Genomic DNA, 16438 nt, shown 5'->3' with positions numbered 1-16438 from the left:
GTGGGGTGAGTTTCAAGGAGCCCAACCTGCAGGGCCACCTTTGTCATGATGGGCATCTGCCTGTAGAACTTAAGCAAGACCCAGCCCTTCTCTGGGCCTTGGCCTCGCTCTCTGAATGGGCAGGGCTGATTTAGACAACCTGGGAAGATTCTTCTGGCTTTTCCCTTGGCCGGACTCATGCAATAACCCACTCACTCACCAGAGAGAGACAATCAGGCTACTCTAGTTTCTCCCTCAGAACATACTTTTCCGCTTGTGGCAACTACAGCTGTATTCCATTTGCTCGCAAGACAGGGTGTGGGGCTGGGCAGAGGCAACCAATCTAGAGCTGAGCTTTCCGGCCGTGGAAAGTTTTGGGGATAATGGGGCCACCGAAAGGTCTGAGGGCTAGTGAACGCTCACAACAAGGAGATTATGAGAAGCGTCCTGGGGAAAGGAATGTGAGTTGGTCGATAAGTCCTTGACATCAGGAAGCTTTTAATTTTAGCTGGCTTTATCCAAACCCCAGGCCACGTGGTCAGCATATATCTCTTCACTCAACCAGGGGGATTAATACTCTGAACCCCAGCAAAGGCAGAGAAGCAGGAAAAAACAAACAAACAAACAAACAAACACAGAGGAAACACAAAGAATAAGGAAGAGTGGCAGAGACAAGACAGGGTTAATCCCCTGATTTAGTGGTTCTCAGCCTTCCTCTTTCTGTGAGCCTTTAAGACAGTTTCTCATGTTGTGGTGGCCCTCAACCATAAAGTTATATTCATTGCTAATTCATAACTATAATCTTGCTAACTGCTATGAAACATGACATAAATATCTGATATGTGGAATAGCTGATATGTGTGACCCCTGAGAAAGGGTTTTTTTGACCCCCACGAAAAGGTCAAGACCCACAGGTTGAGGACTACTGCCCTAGTGGAAACCAGGGTGGGGCAGGTATCTGTCTCACTCCAACCAAGTCCCCAGGTTTGTCCTAAGATCTATCGTCTGTAACCGGTAATGGAGCACTCAGCCTGGGACAAGGCCATACCTGTGTGGACCGTCTTGTGGCTGGCGAGGTTGCCTTTGTAGCGGAAGGAGGCCTGGCAGCGGTCACATTTGTATGGTTTGTCACTGTGCGTCTGCAGCGTGTGCCTCTTGAGTGAGGCCTCCTCAGAAAAACGGCAGTCACATTCATTGCAGAAGAAGGCCCCATTCTCTACAGGAGGAGGAGGGATACCGTGTGAGCATGGGGCGACAGGGCAGAGCTTGAAAGCCTCCCTCCTGTGGAACTCTGCCAATGTCTCACTGGACCCTGGGCTCCTACCCAACATCTATGGGGACCCATAGGACCAGTGGGGACTTTTATTTTTCTTAGCATTTAGAGTCTCAGGCGGGGAAGAGAGAGACAGGAGACAGAGTGAATCTTAAGGTCAACACATTTCACTTCAGAGACTCTCCTTAGGGCCTCACTGCTTTGAGGAAGCCTTAGTTTTTTCTCCTCTGGGAGCTTTGAGAAGCCTTGCATACCAGTTCACAGTTCAACTTCTATTCACACATAGCAGCCCTGGGGCGAGACGCGTTACCTCCCTAAGCCTCTCCGTGTCTCTGCCTCTAAAGCATAGCTAATAAGCCCTGTCTTGCCTACTCATAGGAACACATTATACAATGGGGAAGAAAAAGAATAACAATTATGGGGCCATGAGACACAGATCTGATCCATTCATCCTTTAAGTCCCCCCACCCCAGGAGGGATTGATGACCCAGCAATCATCTTGTGCATATCTCGATTTCATGTCTCCAAAACCTATCTGTAACCCTGGGACACTAAAGGTGGTAGAGAGAGACAAACGGAGGCCCAGTGACAGAACTGGAACGCAGAGTGGGAAAATAATCTGGGGACAGGCAGGCACAGCCCCTATGCTCCCTGACTTGTGACCCTATGCCAAATGGCTCACTGTAAGCCACTTCTTTATTCTGTCCTAATCCTTTGAGAATGGCTTATCAGTGTAATTTAACCCTGATTATATATTTTCCGGGTCATAAAAGATGGTAACTAGGGTTGAGGAAAGAGTGAGACTTTTTACTATGGTTTAAACACTGAGGGAGCCAACACCGACTATGTGGAAATGCCAATTTAATAATTTAGTTCCACGAACTTAATTCAGCATTTACTAATACCTCTGCCATTCTAGGAACCAACTGAGGCCGGTGAAAGACATGTGAGTGACTAAGGCCAGCTGTTTCTCCACAGAGAATCTACAGCCTACCAGGAAATGCTACCACCCCACACCCTGCTCAGGTCGTTTGGGCACAGACAGGCTGAGAAAGCTCTGAGGCTTCCAGAAGTTTTCTGCAGGCTATCTATGCTGGAGTCTAGTTATCCCAGTTCCACCAACAGCTACACCCATTGGCTTGCTTGAGGCAGCCCAGTTCCTGGGAGACAGAAAAGAAACTATTGCTCGTGCTATTGAGTGCCAGAGGACTTCTAATCTGGGTCATGTCCCGGAGACAGCAGCACACACATGCCAGGGAACAGAGGGGCCTCCCTTCCAGGCTCTGAGAGAAAGAGAGACTAAAACTCACCACAGCTAGAATCCGAATACTCTGACTGGGTCTCTCCCATCTCCTCCGGGAATGTGGGCCCGGCAGTATGGAGACACATCTCTGTATGCTGTGGGGACTGAGAGCCGCAGGATGTGCACTTCGGGGGGTGCATGTAGAGTGGCGAGTGGCTCTCGCTGCTGCTTCGGGGGGAGCCTGCCAGGGACCTGTGGACAGGGGGGAAAAAAGGAGTTTCAGCATTCATCTGGGAAGAGTGGGCCACATGGCCGCCATGCTAACCTCTCTCTGTGTCTCTCAGGCAAGCCCAGAGACCAGAACTGCCTTCTCAAGTTCTAAGACTCAGAGCCCTTTTCTAGTGGTCCACGAATGCCCATCTTCCACTCCAAGGCCAGTTGCTTTTCCTTGGGGCCCAAAGCCTTTCTCAGTCTAAACGAGGGGTTCCCTGCTCCATCAAGGCCACAGGAAGGGCCTTTGGGATTTGTGGAATGCTTTTCTCCCACACAAAGGAATGGGGGAAAAAAATGAAACGAAAATACAACTTCAATGTAATATGGTCAGTCCTGACTCAGGCTAACTCACTCCACTCCGGTACTAATACCCATCAGCGTTTCAGACAGAAAAACAGCACAGCCCTGCACTCTGCATCCACCGGAAGCTATGAGGCCTCGGAACTGTGTTCGGGTAGCCCCTGACCTTAGACCCACAGGGCCTCTGAAATCACCTGTTAACGATGTTATTGAGCCGGCTGGCTTGGGGGATGGTAGAGTCCTCCCCACTGGCACTGAGCTTGGTTGGAGACTGGAGATCAAGGTTCGCAGGCTCCATAGGCGGCTGGCAGGCCGGCGGTGCAGGGTAGGCTCGTGGGGAGAGGCGGCCCAGCTCTGCCTGCTCAGAGCCCTCTGGCTTGGCATTCTGATTGAGGCTGTTGAGAACGATGAACTTATACTTCTTCCAGTTGCAGGCTTTCGGATCAGTGGGGCTCTTGGCTGGAGGAGAGCCAGAGGCCTGAAGGATGCAGGCGTTCTTGCTGCTGGAGGACTCTGTGGGTGAGTTGGGCTGGCAGTCGGATTTCTGCGGACTCTGGGGACTAACCAGACCCTTCCGGTTCAAGGGTGCATTGGGGGGCTCGAAATGCAGGGCGATCTCGTCCTCTGAAGAGGGTCTCTCTTCTTCTTTGCTGGCTTTGTCACAGGGGAAGTACGAGGCATGCCGAGCAGAAGGGGCAGCAGGCTTGGGGCCCTCAGTCACACTGTAGTGTATGTCACTCCGAGCCTCCTCTGGGACTGCCTCCTTGGGCGAGTAGATATTGCTGTGGCACAAGCTGGGGGACACCTCCATGGTTGGCCTGCTATACTCATTAGGGACTGGCCTGGCACTGTCACAGGGGAGGGCGCGCTCCTTGGGAAAAGGGTTAGCCACAGGCATTCGGGGGGCATCTCGTAGTTCCTCGTCGGAGAAGAGGAAACTGCTGAGCGGGAGATGGCTATACATCGGATAAGAGGCTGGTGGTGTCGACAGGCCACTGTACAGGGGAGGGGCAAAAGCTCTACTCTCACACCCGGGAGTATTTCTTAGTGGCATATTGTTCTCCACAACCTCACGACCTCGATAGGCCATGACGTCATGGGGCATCAGCATCCGGCTGTTCAGGAACTCTTCACGGGGAGGCTTAAGTGCAGGGGCCATTTCTGCTTCACTGTGGGGGATTTAAAAAAAAAAAAGACCCAAAATTAGAACTGTTAAATAGATGACCTTCCAGTGACACTGTTATATAACCACATCTGTGCTTGAGTCAGCTAGACGTGGGAGATGTGACTCTGGAGTAGGAAAACGGAATGGTAGGGCATTATACCCAGAAGTCTAGCAGTCTGAGGTATGATTGGGGAAACTGAGGAAGAAGAGCTACTCACATGTTTGATTGGGCATGTAAATGTGAGGCGCACATGTATGCATGCCTTGGAAACTGTAGGTCCTCTGATTATATAGAATTATATGGGTAACATAAAGCTTTTTAAAGCCCCTATCCCATTTCACACGTGCGAAAGTCCTGTGAGGAAATGCAGGCCATTTTATCCTCCCAGAAACTCGGAGGGAGGAATGCACACCATGGTGGTACTAAACAGTCAGAGTGTATCAAATAAACGACCTCCCCCATATGTTCAGCAGATTCTCGGGGAGGTCGATGAAGGAGAGCAGGCAGTGAGTGAGCAGCATGAAAGCCCTAGCGCTGGAGCAGCCTGGCCTGATTTGCAAAACCCAGCTCTGACCTGGAGCAAGTTGCTTAACCGTCGAGAGCACAAGGCCTGGCCTGTGTAAAGTACTCCCAAATGACAGCGGTGGTGAACTCGCCGCCATTGTCACCCACGGGAGACACAAACACTGGCTGCAAATACTTAAAGGGACAGACTTGTGTGGGTGAGAAAGTAGGGCAGCTCAACAGGATCCTCCGCTAACAGGGAGGATCAGAAAGTGAGCAGTAATGGAACCAGGTTTCAAGAGGTTATAAAATGGAACATTGCAGCTATCCGAGGTAGACAGCATGGCTGTGAGAATGTGAGTTCCAAGGTCCTGGAAGTGGTCAAATAGAGACTAGAAATCCCTTCTGGTAGGAAAGCAGGCAGCTATCCTAAAGCTGTGGAGTCAAGCAGTTCTGAGGAAGGTGAGCCTCAAGGAGCCGTTACCAAGGCTCTTCGTCATTTCCTCAACTCTCAGGACCCCCATCCTCTGATGATGCTCGTGTCTCCTACCTTGGGTAAGGGTTAGACCCAGGGAACCCGATTCTATCCATGAAGTGACCTCCCCAACATGAATGTGATGACAGAAAGCAAACAACGCAACTCAACTGTGAACTCAAGTGGCCTATGCCTTGGCAGAGAACTAAGGCACATATAGAAACCGTTGTAATAGAAGTCTAAAGGAGAACTAACACACACAGACAAACGTTAGGAGGAGGAAGGTCAGAAGGAAAAGCAAAGTGCTGCCTGCCAACAGATGAGCCGAGGACGTCAGGGAAAGGTCCATGCTAAAGGCTTCCAGTTTTGGCCTTGTAGGTCAAGTGAGAAGAGAGACTAAAGGGATATAGGGTGGAGGTGGGCTGGTGGGTGGAGGTGGTGGAAGTGGGTCAGTGTGTGGGGCACACAGGACATGCATCTGGGGTCCTGCAAGGAATGGCATCTGCCTAGAGTACATGGATAAAGAGTAGAGAGGGAGGTGTCACGTGTCGTGGAGGCTATCACAGCATGCATGATTTCTGATCTGGAACTCTCCTTTCTGTGTCCACAGCTCCCACCTAGGTAGCAGCTCACCTGGCCTTGATGAACTTCCGGCATGTGTCGACAACATGCTCCATCTGCAGGTACATGGCTGTGGCCATCACGGCCATGATGTTGCCTTCCCTCAGGTTGAGCCTAGATGTGTACATGAAGTCCAAGAGGATGCAAAACCCCTCAGGGCTGATCTCAGGATCCAGATTGATTACACTAAGGTTGCATTTCAACTGGTCAGTGAAGATGCTGTAGAACAGGCCACTGCAAGACAAACAGAGTTACCACGGTAGTGGTCACAAAGCATCTCTGTGCCTTGTCTTCCCCGAGCCCGGAACCCACAGCTCTGTGGCGCTTAATAGTAACTTCTACTTGTGGAAAGCCTAGCAGATGCCAGCAATTCCTGAGGTATTCTGCAAGTTCACATTAACCAGCATTCTCCCCAATCCTGCGAGATGTGTACCACTATGTTCTACCTTTACAAGTGGAGAAACTGGGCTAGCAGAGTATGGAAGATAGCCTTGGAGCCACAGTGCTGTTCTCTTTCGTCTAACTTAGCATTCTAACTTACTGCATGTGTTTGCTATGAATATTCCCCTTGCTTTATCACAATAGCCTTAGTTTTAGAAGTCTGCTGCACGTGGAGCGAGTTGGGGATGGATGATGACGGTATGTGCATAGTTGTACGCCGCTGCCTTGCTCAAAGCCCAACAATTACCAGAAGGTCAATTAGTCCTAGAAGATTCGAGTCTAATCCCAAGCAATGCCTCCAGGTCATGTTGTCTAGTCAGTTAATATTAAAATTCTAGACTAGACTGTCATCAGAATTCTCGTTCTGGGTGGGTTGCCAGAAGTGAGCCAAGGCTTCCCCAGGAAGTAGCCAACAGCCTTAACTTGATTTCCTTATCTGCTAAGCAAAGGGATATTTTTGCATGTGCTTAATAGGGTTGTAGCAAGAACAAAACAATGTTAGAGTGTACACTGATGCAGGGCATGGTAAATACTGAACACTAGCTATTACTTTATATCCCTATAAATTCCCGTTCTCACGTTTTACATTTTAAATGTGTCTTTACACTCACTGTCTGTCTCTCTGTCTGTCTCTGTGTCTCTCTGTCTCTGTCTCTCTGTCTGTCTCTGTGTCTTTCTGTCTCTGTCTCTCTGTGTTTCTCTCTCTCTCTCTCTCTCTGTGTGTGTGTGTGTGTGTGTGTGTGTGTGTGTGTGTGTGTGTGTGTGAATATGCTATGTCATGAGAGTAGAGGTTAGAGGACAACTTGTGATGGTCACTCCTCTCCTTCCACCGTGTGGGTCCTGAGGTTGAACTGACATCATCAGGTTTGGTGGCACATGCCTTTACCCACTGACCTGTCTCACCAGCCTCTCACATTGTTTTGTTAAAAGCTATTATTAGATGTTTGTTAAGTTCTCTAATTGCAATACAGAGCCTCCATCGTTATCCAGATATGTGCCTTGCTTTCGTTATCTACAAAATGGAGATGAGACGTTGGGGTCAGCCACAACAGACGCTAGCAGGAAGACCTTAGAAATAACTTAATATGCTATGGCACAGAAAAACCTGAAATTCAGGAAAATATGAAGAATTAGCTGGCTTACTCACTCTATGCTTAAACCATGGAAATACGGTTATAGTATAAATTAAGTACGATAATCTGGGCATGGTGATTTATACCTACACTCCCAGCACTTGGGCTGAGAGGTCAGAGTTTCAAGGCCAGCCTTAGCTAAGTGTTATGTCCAAGGCTAGCTTAATGTACATTAAACCCGGTCTCAAAATTTTAGGGCAGTGGCAGGAAACGCCTATAATCCCAGCACTTGGGTGGCAGAGGCAAGTGGATCTCTGTGAGTTCGAGGCCAGCCTAGTCTACCGATCAAGTTCCAGGACAGTCAGAGCTACACACAGAGAAATCATATCTTGAAAAACCAAAAAGCAATTTTTTAAAAAATAAAGTATAGTCATGGCATAAAAGGTCAAATGCTTTCAAGGTTGGTTAAACTGTTTCAAAACTCTTATGTTTCATCCTCATACTGGTTAACTGAAGATACTCTCCCTGCTGGTCTCAAACACATCTTGACTTTGAAAGTATATGATTTCTTCCCTCAGTATTCCTTCGGAACAGTAATGCTTTCCGAAAGGTGTGTTCATTCAATTGTTTCCTAAGAGTCCACAACACCAAGCCATTTGCTGAGGTCTGGAGACTAAGGAAATGTCATCTCGGACACGGAGAACAACCTATACATTCATCTCGACGGCTGCCGATCCTAGCATCCCCTTTTATGCAATCGCCCTTCATGCCAAGACCACTCACCTGCAGGCCATGAGCACTGTCTTATGGGCTCTAAACTGCTCACGGCTCACCACGATGACAACGTCGGTCAAGATGTCCCGACTTCGGAGGCGGTTAAGGTTGAGAAGAACATCACTAGCATGGCGGGTGAACTGGATACAGCTGTCAGCCGGTGAGGCCATGTTGTGTTTGCCTGGGCAGAAGTTAAAACTCCTATTACTCCTTGCGAACCTAGGTGAGCCTGCTGTAGCGACTCAGGTATACAGTGGACAAGTCCTAGCCCATTTTCTGGGCATTCCTTTTCGTAGCTGTCAAATAGGGAGAATGAAGGCTGGTGTAGAAAGCTCTTTAGGGGAAAGGGGAAGGGAAGGGCTGCCCGTGAAGTGCTTTTCCGCATACTAAACACCCTGCCAAGCATTGAGAGTGTGTTGCAATGGAGAAAACCACTCTTGGAGAGTCACCCAGCTTGCTTTGCCTTTCACCAGCTCTGTTACTTGGAGTGCGCTGTTACTGTTTCTGGGCTTTCACTTTCCAAAATAGGAACGGCAATACCTATGTGGTTTTTAAAATTAGAAATATGTGCCTACACCATAATAGGTTCTTTAAAAAAAAAATGAGTGCAGCTATTTTTAATCGGTATGTCATTTCACTGTTCATCCCATGCGCTGAGACTGGGGGTTGTTTCGTTCAATAGTTTGAGTGCTTAGCACTCGCATAATGCTAGCAGTGTAGGCAGCCAGGTTAACCTGAACTGAGAACGGGAAGGAAGAATCCCACATATACAATGGTATGAAGTCAGTTACTGAAGGGTCAGAGGGGTGAGACCTGAGCTCTGTGTGGAGAGAATTCATTATCCTTTTGTTCATCAAGTGGCAAACTTCACACACACACACACACACACACACACACACACACACACACACACACCGCAGCATGGGAAAAATTCAAGAGGAAAAATTCACCTACAAATTTTAGAGCATATAATTTGATTTACTCACCCAATGCCTTGCTTCACAGTCCAAAATTTTGCTTTAAAACTGCAAAGAAGAGAGCAAGCAGAGATTGACTAAATGCGTGTAAGATTGTCCACTCCAGTCTTATTTTAGGACGCACGTAGCTAGCTTTGCTTTGATGGCTGCAGCCTGCCAGCTGGTGCAGTTTTCCCACAAGCTAGCAAACATTCCAGCTCAGTTCTTACAGAAACAACAGGCCCGCAAAGCCATTGGGTAACAATGCCTTATCCTCAGTGCTAGGAACACCACTGCATACGTTAATTAGATATACCTGTATACATGTATTTCCTTTTTTAGGGTTAAAAAAAATATATACATCAAGAGGCCATTTGAGTTTATGGGAAAGAAAAAAAAATAAGTAGTTCTTTCAATATTAATGGTAATGATTCTTCAGGGACCTAAAAACACTGGACGCTATTCAAACCCTTGCTAAAAATATTATCTTTCAAGTCTTAGAATGATTCCACAAGGCTGATAGGCCCAATATCTTTATCCTTATTTCTCTGGTGATGAAATTGAGACCCAGGGTTCAAATGACTTGTTCAGGACAAACAGCCAGGCAGTATTTCCTGATTCTCTGGAACGCTTCAGACTGAGTACCAACTCTGGAATAAAACCTGAGACACCATGTTTACGAATTCCTTGGGTATCTTTGCCCTCCTTTTCAAAGTTTCCCCTCCCTTAGCTGGTGGAAGATTTAACTGTGTGGTTTCTCTGACAACTGGCCGGGGAGCCTTCAAGAGATTTAATAAAATATGTACTCTCTCCAAATTGCTTTCTCTAAAACAAAAACCATTAGAAGCAAAGGTGCAAGACTTTCCTTTATGATCGAATGTGGGTTAGAAAAGCCTGAGCTGTAATAGATTGGACCTCTGTCCTCCTGTCTTCAGAGCTGCTTTCCGGGTAAAGGGGCCTAAGGCCAGTGAGGTCGCATTGGGCCACTTAGATAGTTGATGGCCTGGTCCTAGGTCTTCTGGCTCAGATCCCTGTCCTCTTTCCAAGTCAGCCTACGTGCCACAAAGCACGCAGGACCGCAGCACCCTGAGGTGGGTGACTCTCAGTTTTAAGCTCCTTCCCCCACACAAACTTTGCCCCATTCCTTGCTGCTGAGCCTAACCAAATGGGCACTATAAAATGTGAGGTTTCTTTGAGTCTGTAACCAAACACTCAGATATTTCTTTGTGGTCCCAAGCGCCAGTCACTCAATCTCTTCAGCTTCAAGGTTAATACGTGCGTGCGTGTGAGTGAGTGAGTATGGGGTAGGAAACCGGGGAAGTGAAAGGACAGAAAACAATAAAAAGAACCCAAACCCATCCTCATTCTGAGCGAGTAAAAAGATTTCACGTGGCCCTCACCCAAGTTCAATGACTGCCTCTTTTGAAAATAAGCACTGAAGACACGTGAAGTTTATTTACTAACTGTCTCCTGCTTCCCCGTGGACGAGATCCACAAGCCCTTCTGGAATTCTTGGGCTGGGCTTCAACCACCAGCTCACTTGTGGATTTCCAGTCACAGACTTTTGGAACCACAGGAAGCCCAGATTTGCCGCTTCACCAGGACAAGTGGTAATGACTCACTCCAGATGAGGAACAAAGCAAGCAAACAAACAACAACAAAAAAAGGCAGCCCTTCTATGTCCACTGACAGGCTATCCTTTTACCTTAAGCCTGTCTCCATCAACAAAACACATGCACACACAAGGGCAGGCTGTGTGCTATGGAATCACCCCTCTCAACAGATTCACATCTCTGTCAGCCAACTGGTCTCAGCAGGTTCCATAACTCCCTGGGGTGGGGGCTAGCGTTGGAACTGAGTGCCACCTCCCTCCAGATGCTGCAGATAGGGAAGCTCCATCAGCATTCAGCTTGCCTGTTTGACCAATTACTCAGCCTTCTCCCACTCATCATTAGACCACATTTTATAACAGCTAGGATTCACTATAAAGGAAACTGAGGCTCTCCAAGACCAGCTCTTGCCCAAGACCTCAAAACCATCCTCCAACAAAGTTATGCAAACAACCCCAAGGAGAATCAGGCCGGCAAAGACAGTAAAGACAGTTGAACTAGAATTGGGACTCCACTCTAAGCCAGGTCCAGCCTCAGTAATACCCAACTAAGAATTAAATTAGCCCATCCATGCAGCCTTTCCCTCCCTGGGGCACTTCCCTAGTGTGAATGAGGCAGCTTCATGTAAGGAGTTTCCAGCGGGAGGGAAGAGAGACAGAAAGAGAGGAGAGAGAGAGAGAGAGAGAGAGAGAGAGAGAGAGAGAGAGAGAGAGAGAGAGAGAGAGAGAGAGAGAGAGAGAGAGAGAGAGAATATATATCTGAGATTCGAAGGGGAAAGAGCACAGTAGCCAATGCGAAAGATTCCATTCTTTCCCTTTGAGGAGGTGGGTGGAGTGGCAGCCGCACTTGCCTGTTCACACACACCCGCACAAACCCCAGTCCTGCCGTCTGGCAAGCTTGCGCAGACTCGCTCACCGCACCTAGCTGTACCTGTCTTCCTGGGACCGCCCACCCCCTGGCGATCGGCTGGCACTGCTGCCCATCCGCCTTGAAGCCGGGAAGGTTCGGCCGGGGGCCGAGTGGAAGGACTGTAACGGCTAATTTGGTTACATTCAAATAAATGTTTTCGTGCACCTCGGTAGCTAGCTAGCATTGTGTGTCTTTTTTTTTTTCCTGTTACTCTGTCAAAGCAGGGGGCCACGAGGGGAATGGCACAGCCCTCTCATTCCCGGAACATAGTCGATCTCAGCTCTAAGGATTTCACAGAACACTCCTGCCCAGCGCGGTCTCCAACGAGAAGTAACTTTCCAGGAAGCCGCGGCCTGACAGTCCAGCCCGGGATCGCTGGTTGCGCAGCGCTAGACGGGGACAAAGCACCTTTTTCTCCTAAATCCGCCGTCCACATGGGTTCCGGGTTCCAGGCCCTACTCCACCGGGTCCTCATCCCTGCCCCCGAGCAAGCTAAAAGCCTCAGAGAGCGGAGCCCAGGAGTCTGGAGACAATCCGAGGCTCGCTTCATGATTTCTAGTTTGCCCTATTCTGGCAATTGCGTGAGCTAGGGTTCGTTTGGCTTTGTTTTGTTGTTTGTCTTAGGGTCTTGATGTTATTTCTTGGGACTTTCTTTTTGTCTTCCCGCTTACTTCCTTCCCTGCTTTTGAAGGGAATGGGAAGGTGAAAAACCAAGGCAAAACATTGAATCCCCGGAACTACGAGTCTCTACCCTTGGAGAAACCTGACCGATTTTTTGAGGGATGCGGTGGGGGGTGGGGTGGAGGGACTAAACCTGGAAGAAAAGTAAACTGAAAGCCCCTTCCGCCTACGTTGGCAAGAAAGGGGAGGTTTCCGCCCAACCTTCTTTCCAGCTGGAGCTACCAGGCTGACAGGCTCCGGAATTTCAGTCTTATTTTCCTGAAACCGTAGAGACAGGGTAACAGAGCCCACCCCAGTGCAAGCTCGGACACACGGCAGAGCTGTCTCGCCTTCCCAGAAATGAACCCCATGTGGCTACCTCCTAAGTGATCTCAGTAGCCTTGCGTCTTTGGGGCGGTCTGCACAACCTCGGTCCAGTCTTAAAAGTAACGGGTAGCATCACTGCATAGCACATCCTTTCATAGATGGAGGCGGGATCAGGCTCGCACCCCAGAAATGGGGACTCTCTGGTTCCATGTTTTGTGGGTTTGTCCCTCGGTATGGGCTAACGGTGACAAAGGGAATTTTATATGGGACAGGAATGAATATCCGTGAGTTACCATCCCGCGGCTTTCTGAAAGCGCAATCATATGGTGTATTTACCTCTGTCTAACGCTAGAGAGAGCTCTCCATCAAGGCTTGAAACTATAGTCCGCTGCTCGCCCCGCCCCTCCTTCCCATTGACCTAGTTTGGCCAGTGTCTGGATTTGGAGAACGCGTTTCCACTTCTCTCTATCCAGGATGGATGTTGGATTATTAGTAATCTAATAGCTCCAATAGCTCACCCCCAAAATCTAAAGAGGATTCTTAAAATGTAAACACTGTTTAGGGACAAGGAGTTTGAAGGACAAGCGACGGGAAGGGGTGGGGGGTAGATGACGCGCTGTAACAAGCCTCTGGGCTCCAGCAGGAGCGCTCTTTCCTAACAGGGTGCTCAGGTCTAACCACCCTGTTGTGGCGATAATGGGTAGAGTCAAAGTGTTGCTTCTGTTCTGAAGGTACGGAAGGACAATATTGGTGCTCTTGCCTCTGGACGAAATGACACAAAAGATTTAAAAAAAAAAAAAAAAAGAAGAAGTTGATAATGCGACTCCGCAGCTTCAGGAGCTAACCAGAGGACTTTGTGTCCTGACTTTCATTTCTGTTACGTGTCCTGCCTCAGAACTCTTGATAGCCTGCAAGCTTCGAGGAAATGCAATAAAATAAAGGGATGTGTTTTATCATCAAGAGTCGAAGAGCTGAAAGGACGCTCCCCACGAGCCTGGTCGAGACAGCCTCCAGAAGGCCTGCAGACAATGCCAGTAAACCATGTCCTTCAGAAGAGATCTCTTCCCTCATCCTTACTGGACTGGGATCGGCAATGGGGTGGGAGGGGTACTGTGGGGCAGGAAAGAGAGGCATGATCTCCCCAAGCAAACAATGCCTTTTAAAATTCGATCTAGACAGAAGTCAGCCAAGGTCTTTATTCACGTTAATGAAGATGGAAGGCACTAACTGTCCTTGGAAAGCGATGAGTCAAACTTGACCGCGCTTCAGACACGTCCCCAGATTCGTTTCCAACCCGAACAGAGGCGCATTTCTCTGCCGCGGCCTGGGACAACTCCCGCAGTGATGGAGGATGAACTGGATTCCTCCCGGCCCAGTGGGGGTAGGGGGGGGTGGGGCCGGGGCTGGGGGGGGAGGGGGGAGACAGCTGTGTCTCTGTGGTGAGGACGCCACTAGAGGCCGCCAGCGCGTCGGTGCAAGTGGGCCATCTCTGCTAAGAGCTTTGAGAAAGAAAACTACGCAAGAGATGGGGTACACATTCTCAAAGAATAAAGCTCTATTTATTCACAACCCCTGCAGACACGCACGCGGGTACACACTCGGGATTTCTCCCCAGGCCACTAGGTAAAGGATGAACTGGACGGAAAGAGTGTGGGTCCGGAGTTCAAGCTTACAGAAAGCCAGTGCACACTTCAACTAGACTAAGTAGTTTCTGGCCACCCAACTCTCAAAACAAGCATGCACCACAGCTTTGAGATGTCCCGCCCCTCACACCTCGCTAACCTTTCCATGTCTAATGTCGAAAACTTTAAGCTAAGACTAGGAGGGAAGGAACCGTTTCCATTTGCACTGGAGACTCCAGTGACCTAAGGTTAAACTGCTCTTCCCTTCTCTTAGATGGACTGGAATGAAGTCCCTTGATGAATTCTTTGGAATTCAGAAACTTACTGTTAGGTCTGATTCCACAATGGCAATGAAGAAGTTTAAATAAAGCTCCTGAGAGTTTGGGCGCAATTCTTCTGCCTACCAACTTTCTCTGTAGAGAGGCCACAAATGTCCTGAAAGTAGTTTCTCAGTTGAGACAAATATTGACGGCGTGGAAGGCATGGGCATATGATTTTCATCTGTCTCTTCAAAACTTTGGAGGTCGGATGCGGTCTTCATTGGCGTATGCCCTCCTCAGTCCTAGCATCTGATCAGGATCCGAGACCACCGCTTCGGGCGGGAACCTTGACCCTGACCTACCACTAGGTGGCGGACTCAGTCCGTTCAAGAATCACCCGGTTACCAGCGCCTTCTACACCCGGCACCCCTAACCAGCGCGTTTTTGCCTCTCTTGAGGATGGGGGGAGGGGGGGAGTTGCTCCCAAATCTGAAGTCGGAAAACATTTAGTTGAGCAGATGTAATTCCGTTCTTCCGATGCTTATGCCTCTAAGCTAACACCGTACGGTTTCAGGAGCCGCTCTAAGTCTATTATTTGGCTATTCCCTTCGTCCCCTCCTCAAAGCTGGCTACACTTGCTTTCAAAAAGAATCACACCTGAAACTATTAAAAGAGTCTCTAGCCAAAGAGGGAGACAGAGACAGAGAGAGTGGGCAGGAAGGGAGGGAGGGAGGAGGAGGGAAGCAACCATCCAGAATAACCCCATGATCCCTACCCACGAAGGAACGGGGAACCAGAGGTAAGCCCTTCACCCACTGGGCAAAGCAGAAGTGTGAAACCAGAATATGGTCTTTGGAGGTGCTACTGGTCCGTAGTTGGGAAGCAGGAAGGGCTAGGAGGAGCGAAAAGAAGCTAGCCAGCAGAGCCAGTGCGCAGAGTCGCACGTCGCTGCTGCCGCCCCACTTGTTGCGCAGTGTAGGAAACCGGCACGCGCCAAGCTACTTTGACTCTCATCAGGCTGCAGCCCAGCCTACCGCTGCTCCCTGCGGTCCACAAACCTCTCCCCCATCACTCTGACACAAGCCACCACGGCCCCCCGGGGAAACTACAATACTTTCAGTTCTACAGTTTTACACACCAAAAAAACCATTCCTCTTTAGCTCAGAGTCAGACCGTCAATCGACTGTGGGTACAAGTCTGAAGGGGCAAAGAACTACACAGTCCAGAGAAGTCACTAAGAGCCAACTGTATCCCACCTCATCCCCACTCCTGAAAGGGTGTCTGTCCCTTGAACTACAGGAAGGACATCGCCTGTTAGGACACCATTCTAGTTTGGAAAACAACGTGTTTCTAACTTATTTGAGAGATTAAATGCAAAGTATTGATTTTAAAGGTTTCATCTCTCAGTTTTTTAAAAAAAAAAAACCTCTCGGGGTTGGGGGAGCACATTACGCTCAATTTACAATTATGTTTCAAATATTTGACTTTTACCAATAGTTTTACTCACCAAGGGGTGGCGCTGCCGCACTACCTCCCCTGAAACTTAAGGGTGTTTTTTTTTTTTTTTTCTCTCTCTCTCTCTTTTTTCACAACAGAGGGGGGGATATCCCCAGCAGGGGACAGAGGGAAGGAAAGATTTTGACATCTAGTCATGGCATTTACTCAACCCATAACTGGAACTCCTCAGGGCTGAGCAAAGGACAACTTAGAAATTTAGGATGCCATTCCTGACCACTAAGGCCGGAATAAATTAGTCTTTTCAAGAAAACAGTCCTGTAAACCCTTCAAAAGTGAGGGGAGGAAGAGAGTAGTTCGTGAATACCCATTTCCTGGTTGTCTCTGCTCAAGTCACTTGGTTGTCTTGAACAGCATCTAGCCTTATTGTCACTACCAACAGATCCTTAAAATCACCCAACGCCCTGAAGTATTAGAAAAGAAATTCTTCCAAATAGGATACTGGAAACTTCTATTT

At 48.7% G+C, this 16438-nt stretch overlaps 1 protein-coding gene across 4 annotated transcripts in view; it reads right to left on the bottom strand.

Moving 5' to 3' along the window:
* Positions 1–16438, bottom strand: part of Bcl6 (BCL6, transcription repressor) — a 48684-nt gene that overhangs the window by 4232 nt on the left and 28014 nt on the right. For 2 of the 4 annotated variants that reach the window (XM_087576103.1, NM_001107084.1), the window contains exons 2-7: positions 9109–9147; positions 8132–8303; positions 5847–6068; positions 3263–4237; positions 2563–2747; positions 1028–1195 (exon numbers count right to left, since the gene is read on the bottom strand). In XM_087576103.1, coding sequence (XP_087432229.1) covers positions 1028–1195; positions 2563–2747; positions 3263–4237; positions 5847–6068; positions 8132–8292 — 1711 coding nt within the window. In that variant the 5' untranslated portion in view covers positions 8293–8303; positions 9109–9147. Of the gene's footprint in view, positions 1–1027; positions 1196–2562; positions 2748–3262; positions 4238–5846; positions 6069–8131; positions 8304–9108; positions 9148–10478; positions 10527–11618; positions 11748–16438 lie in introns of those variants that run through there. The other 2 variants (XM_087576104.1, XM_087576105.1) reach the window with 2 other exon arrangements.

The sequence above is a fragment of the Rattus norvegicus genome, chromosome 11 (assembly GCF_021556685.1).
Source record: "Rattus norvegicus strain SHRSP/BbbUtx chromosome 11, alternate assembly SHRSP_T2T, whole genome shotgun sequence".
In the NCBI taxonomy this organism is placed as follows: Eukaryota; Metazoa; Chordata; class Mammalia; order Rodentia; family Muridae; genus Rattus; species Rattus norvegicus.
The sequence above is the reverse complement of the archived record's forward strand: the minus strand, read 5'-3'. Positions and strand labels throughout refer to the sequence as shown.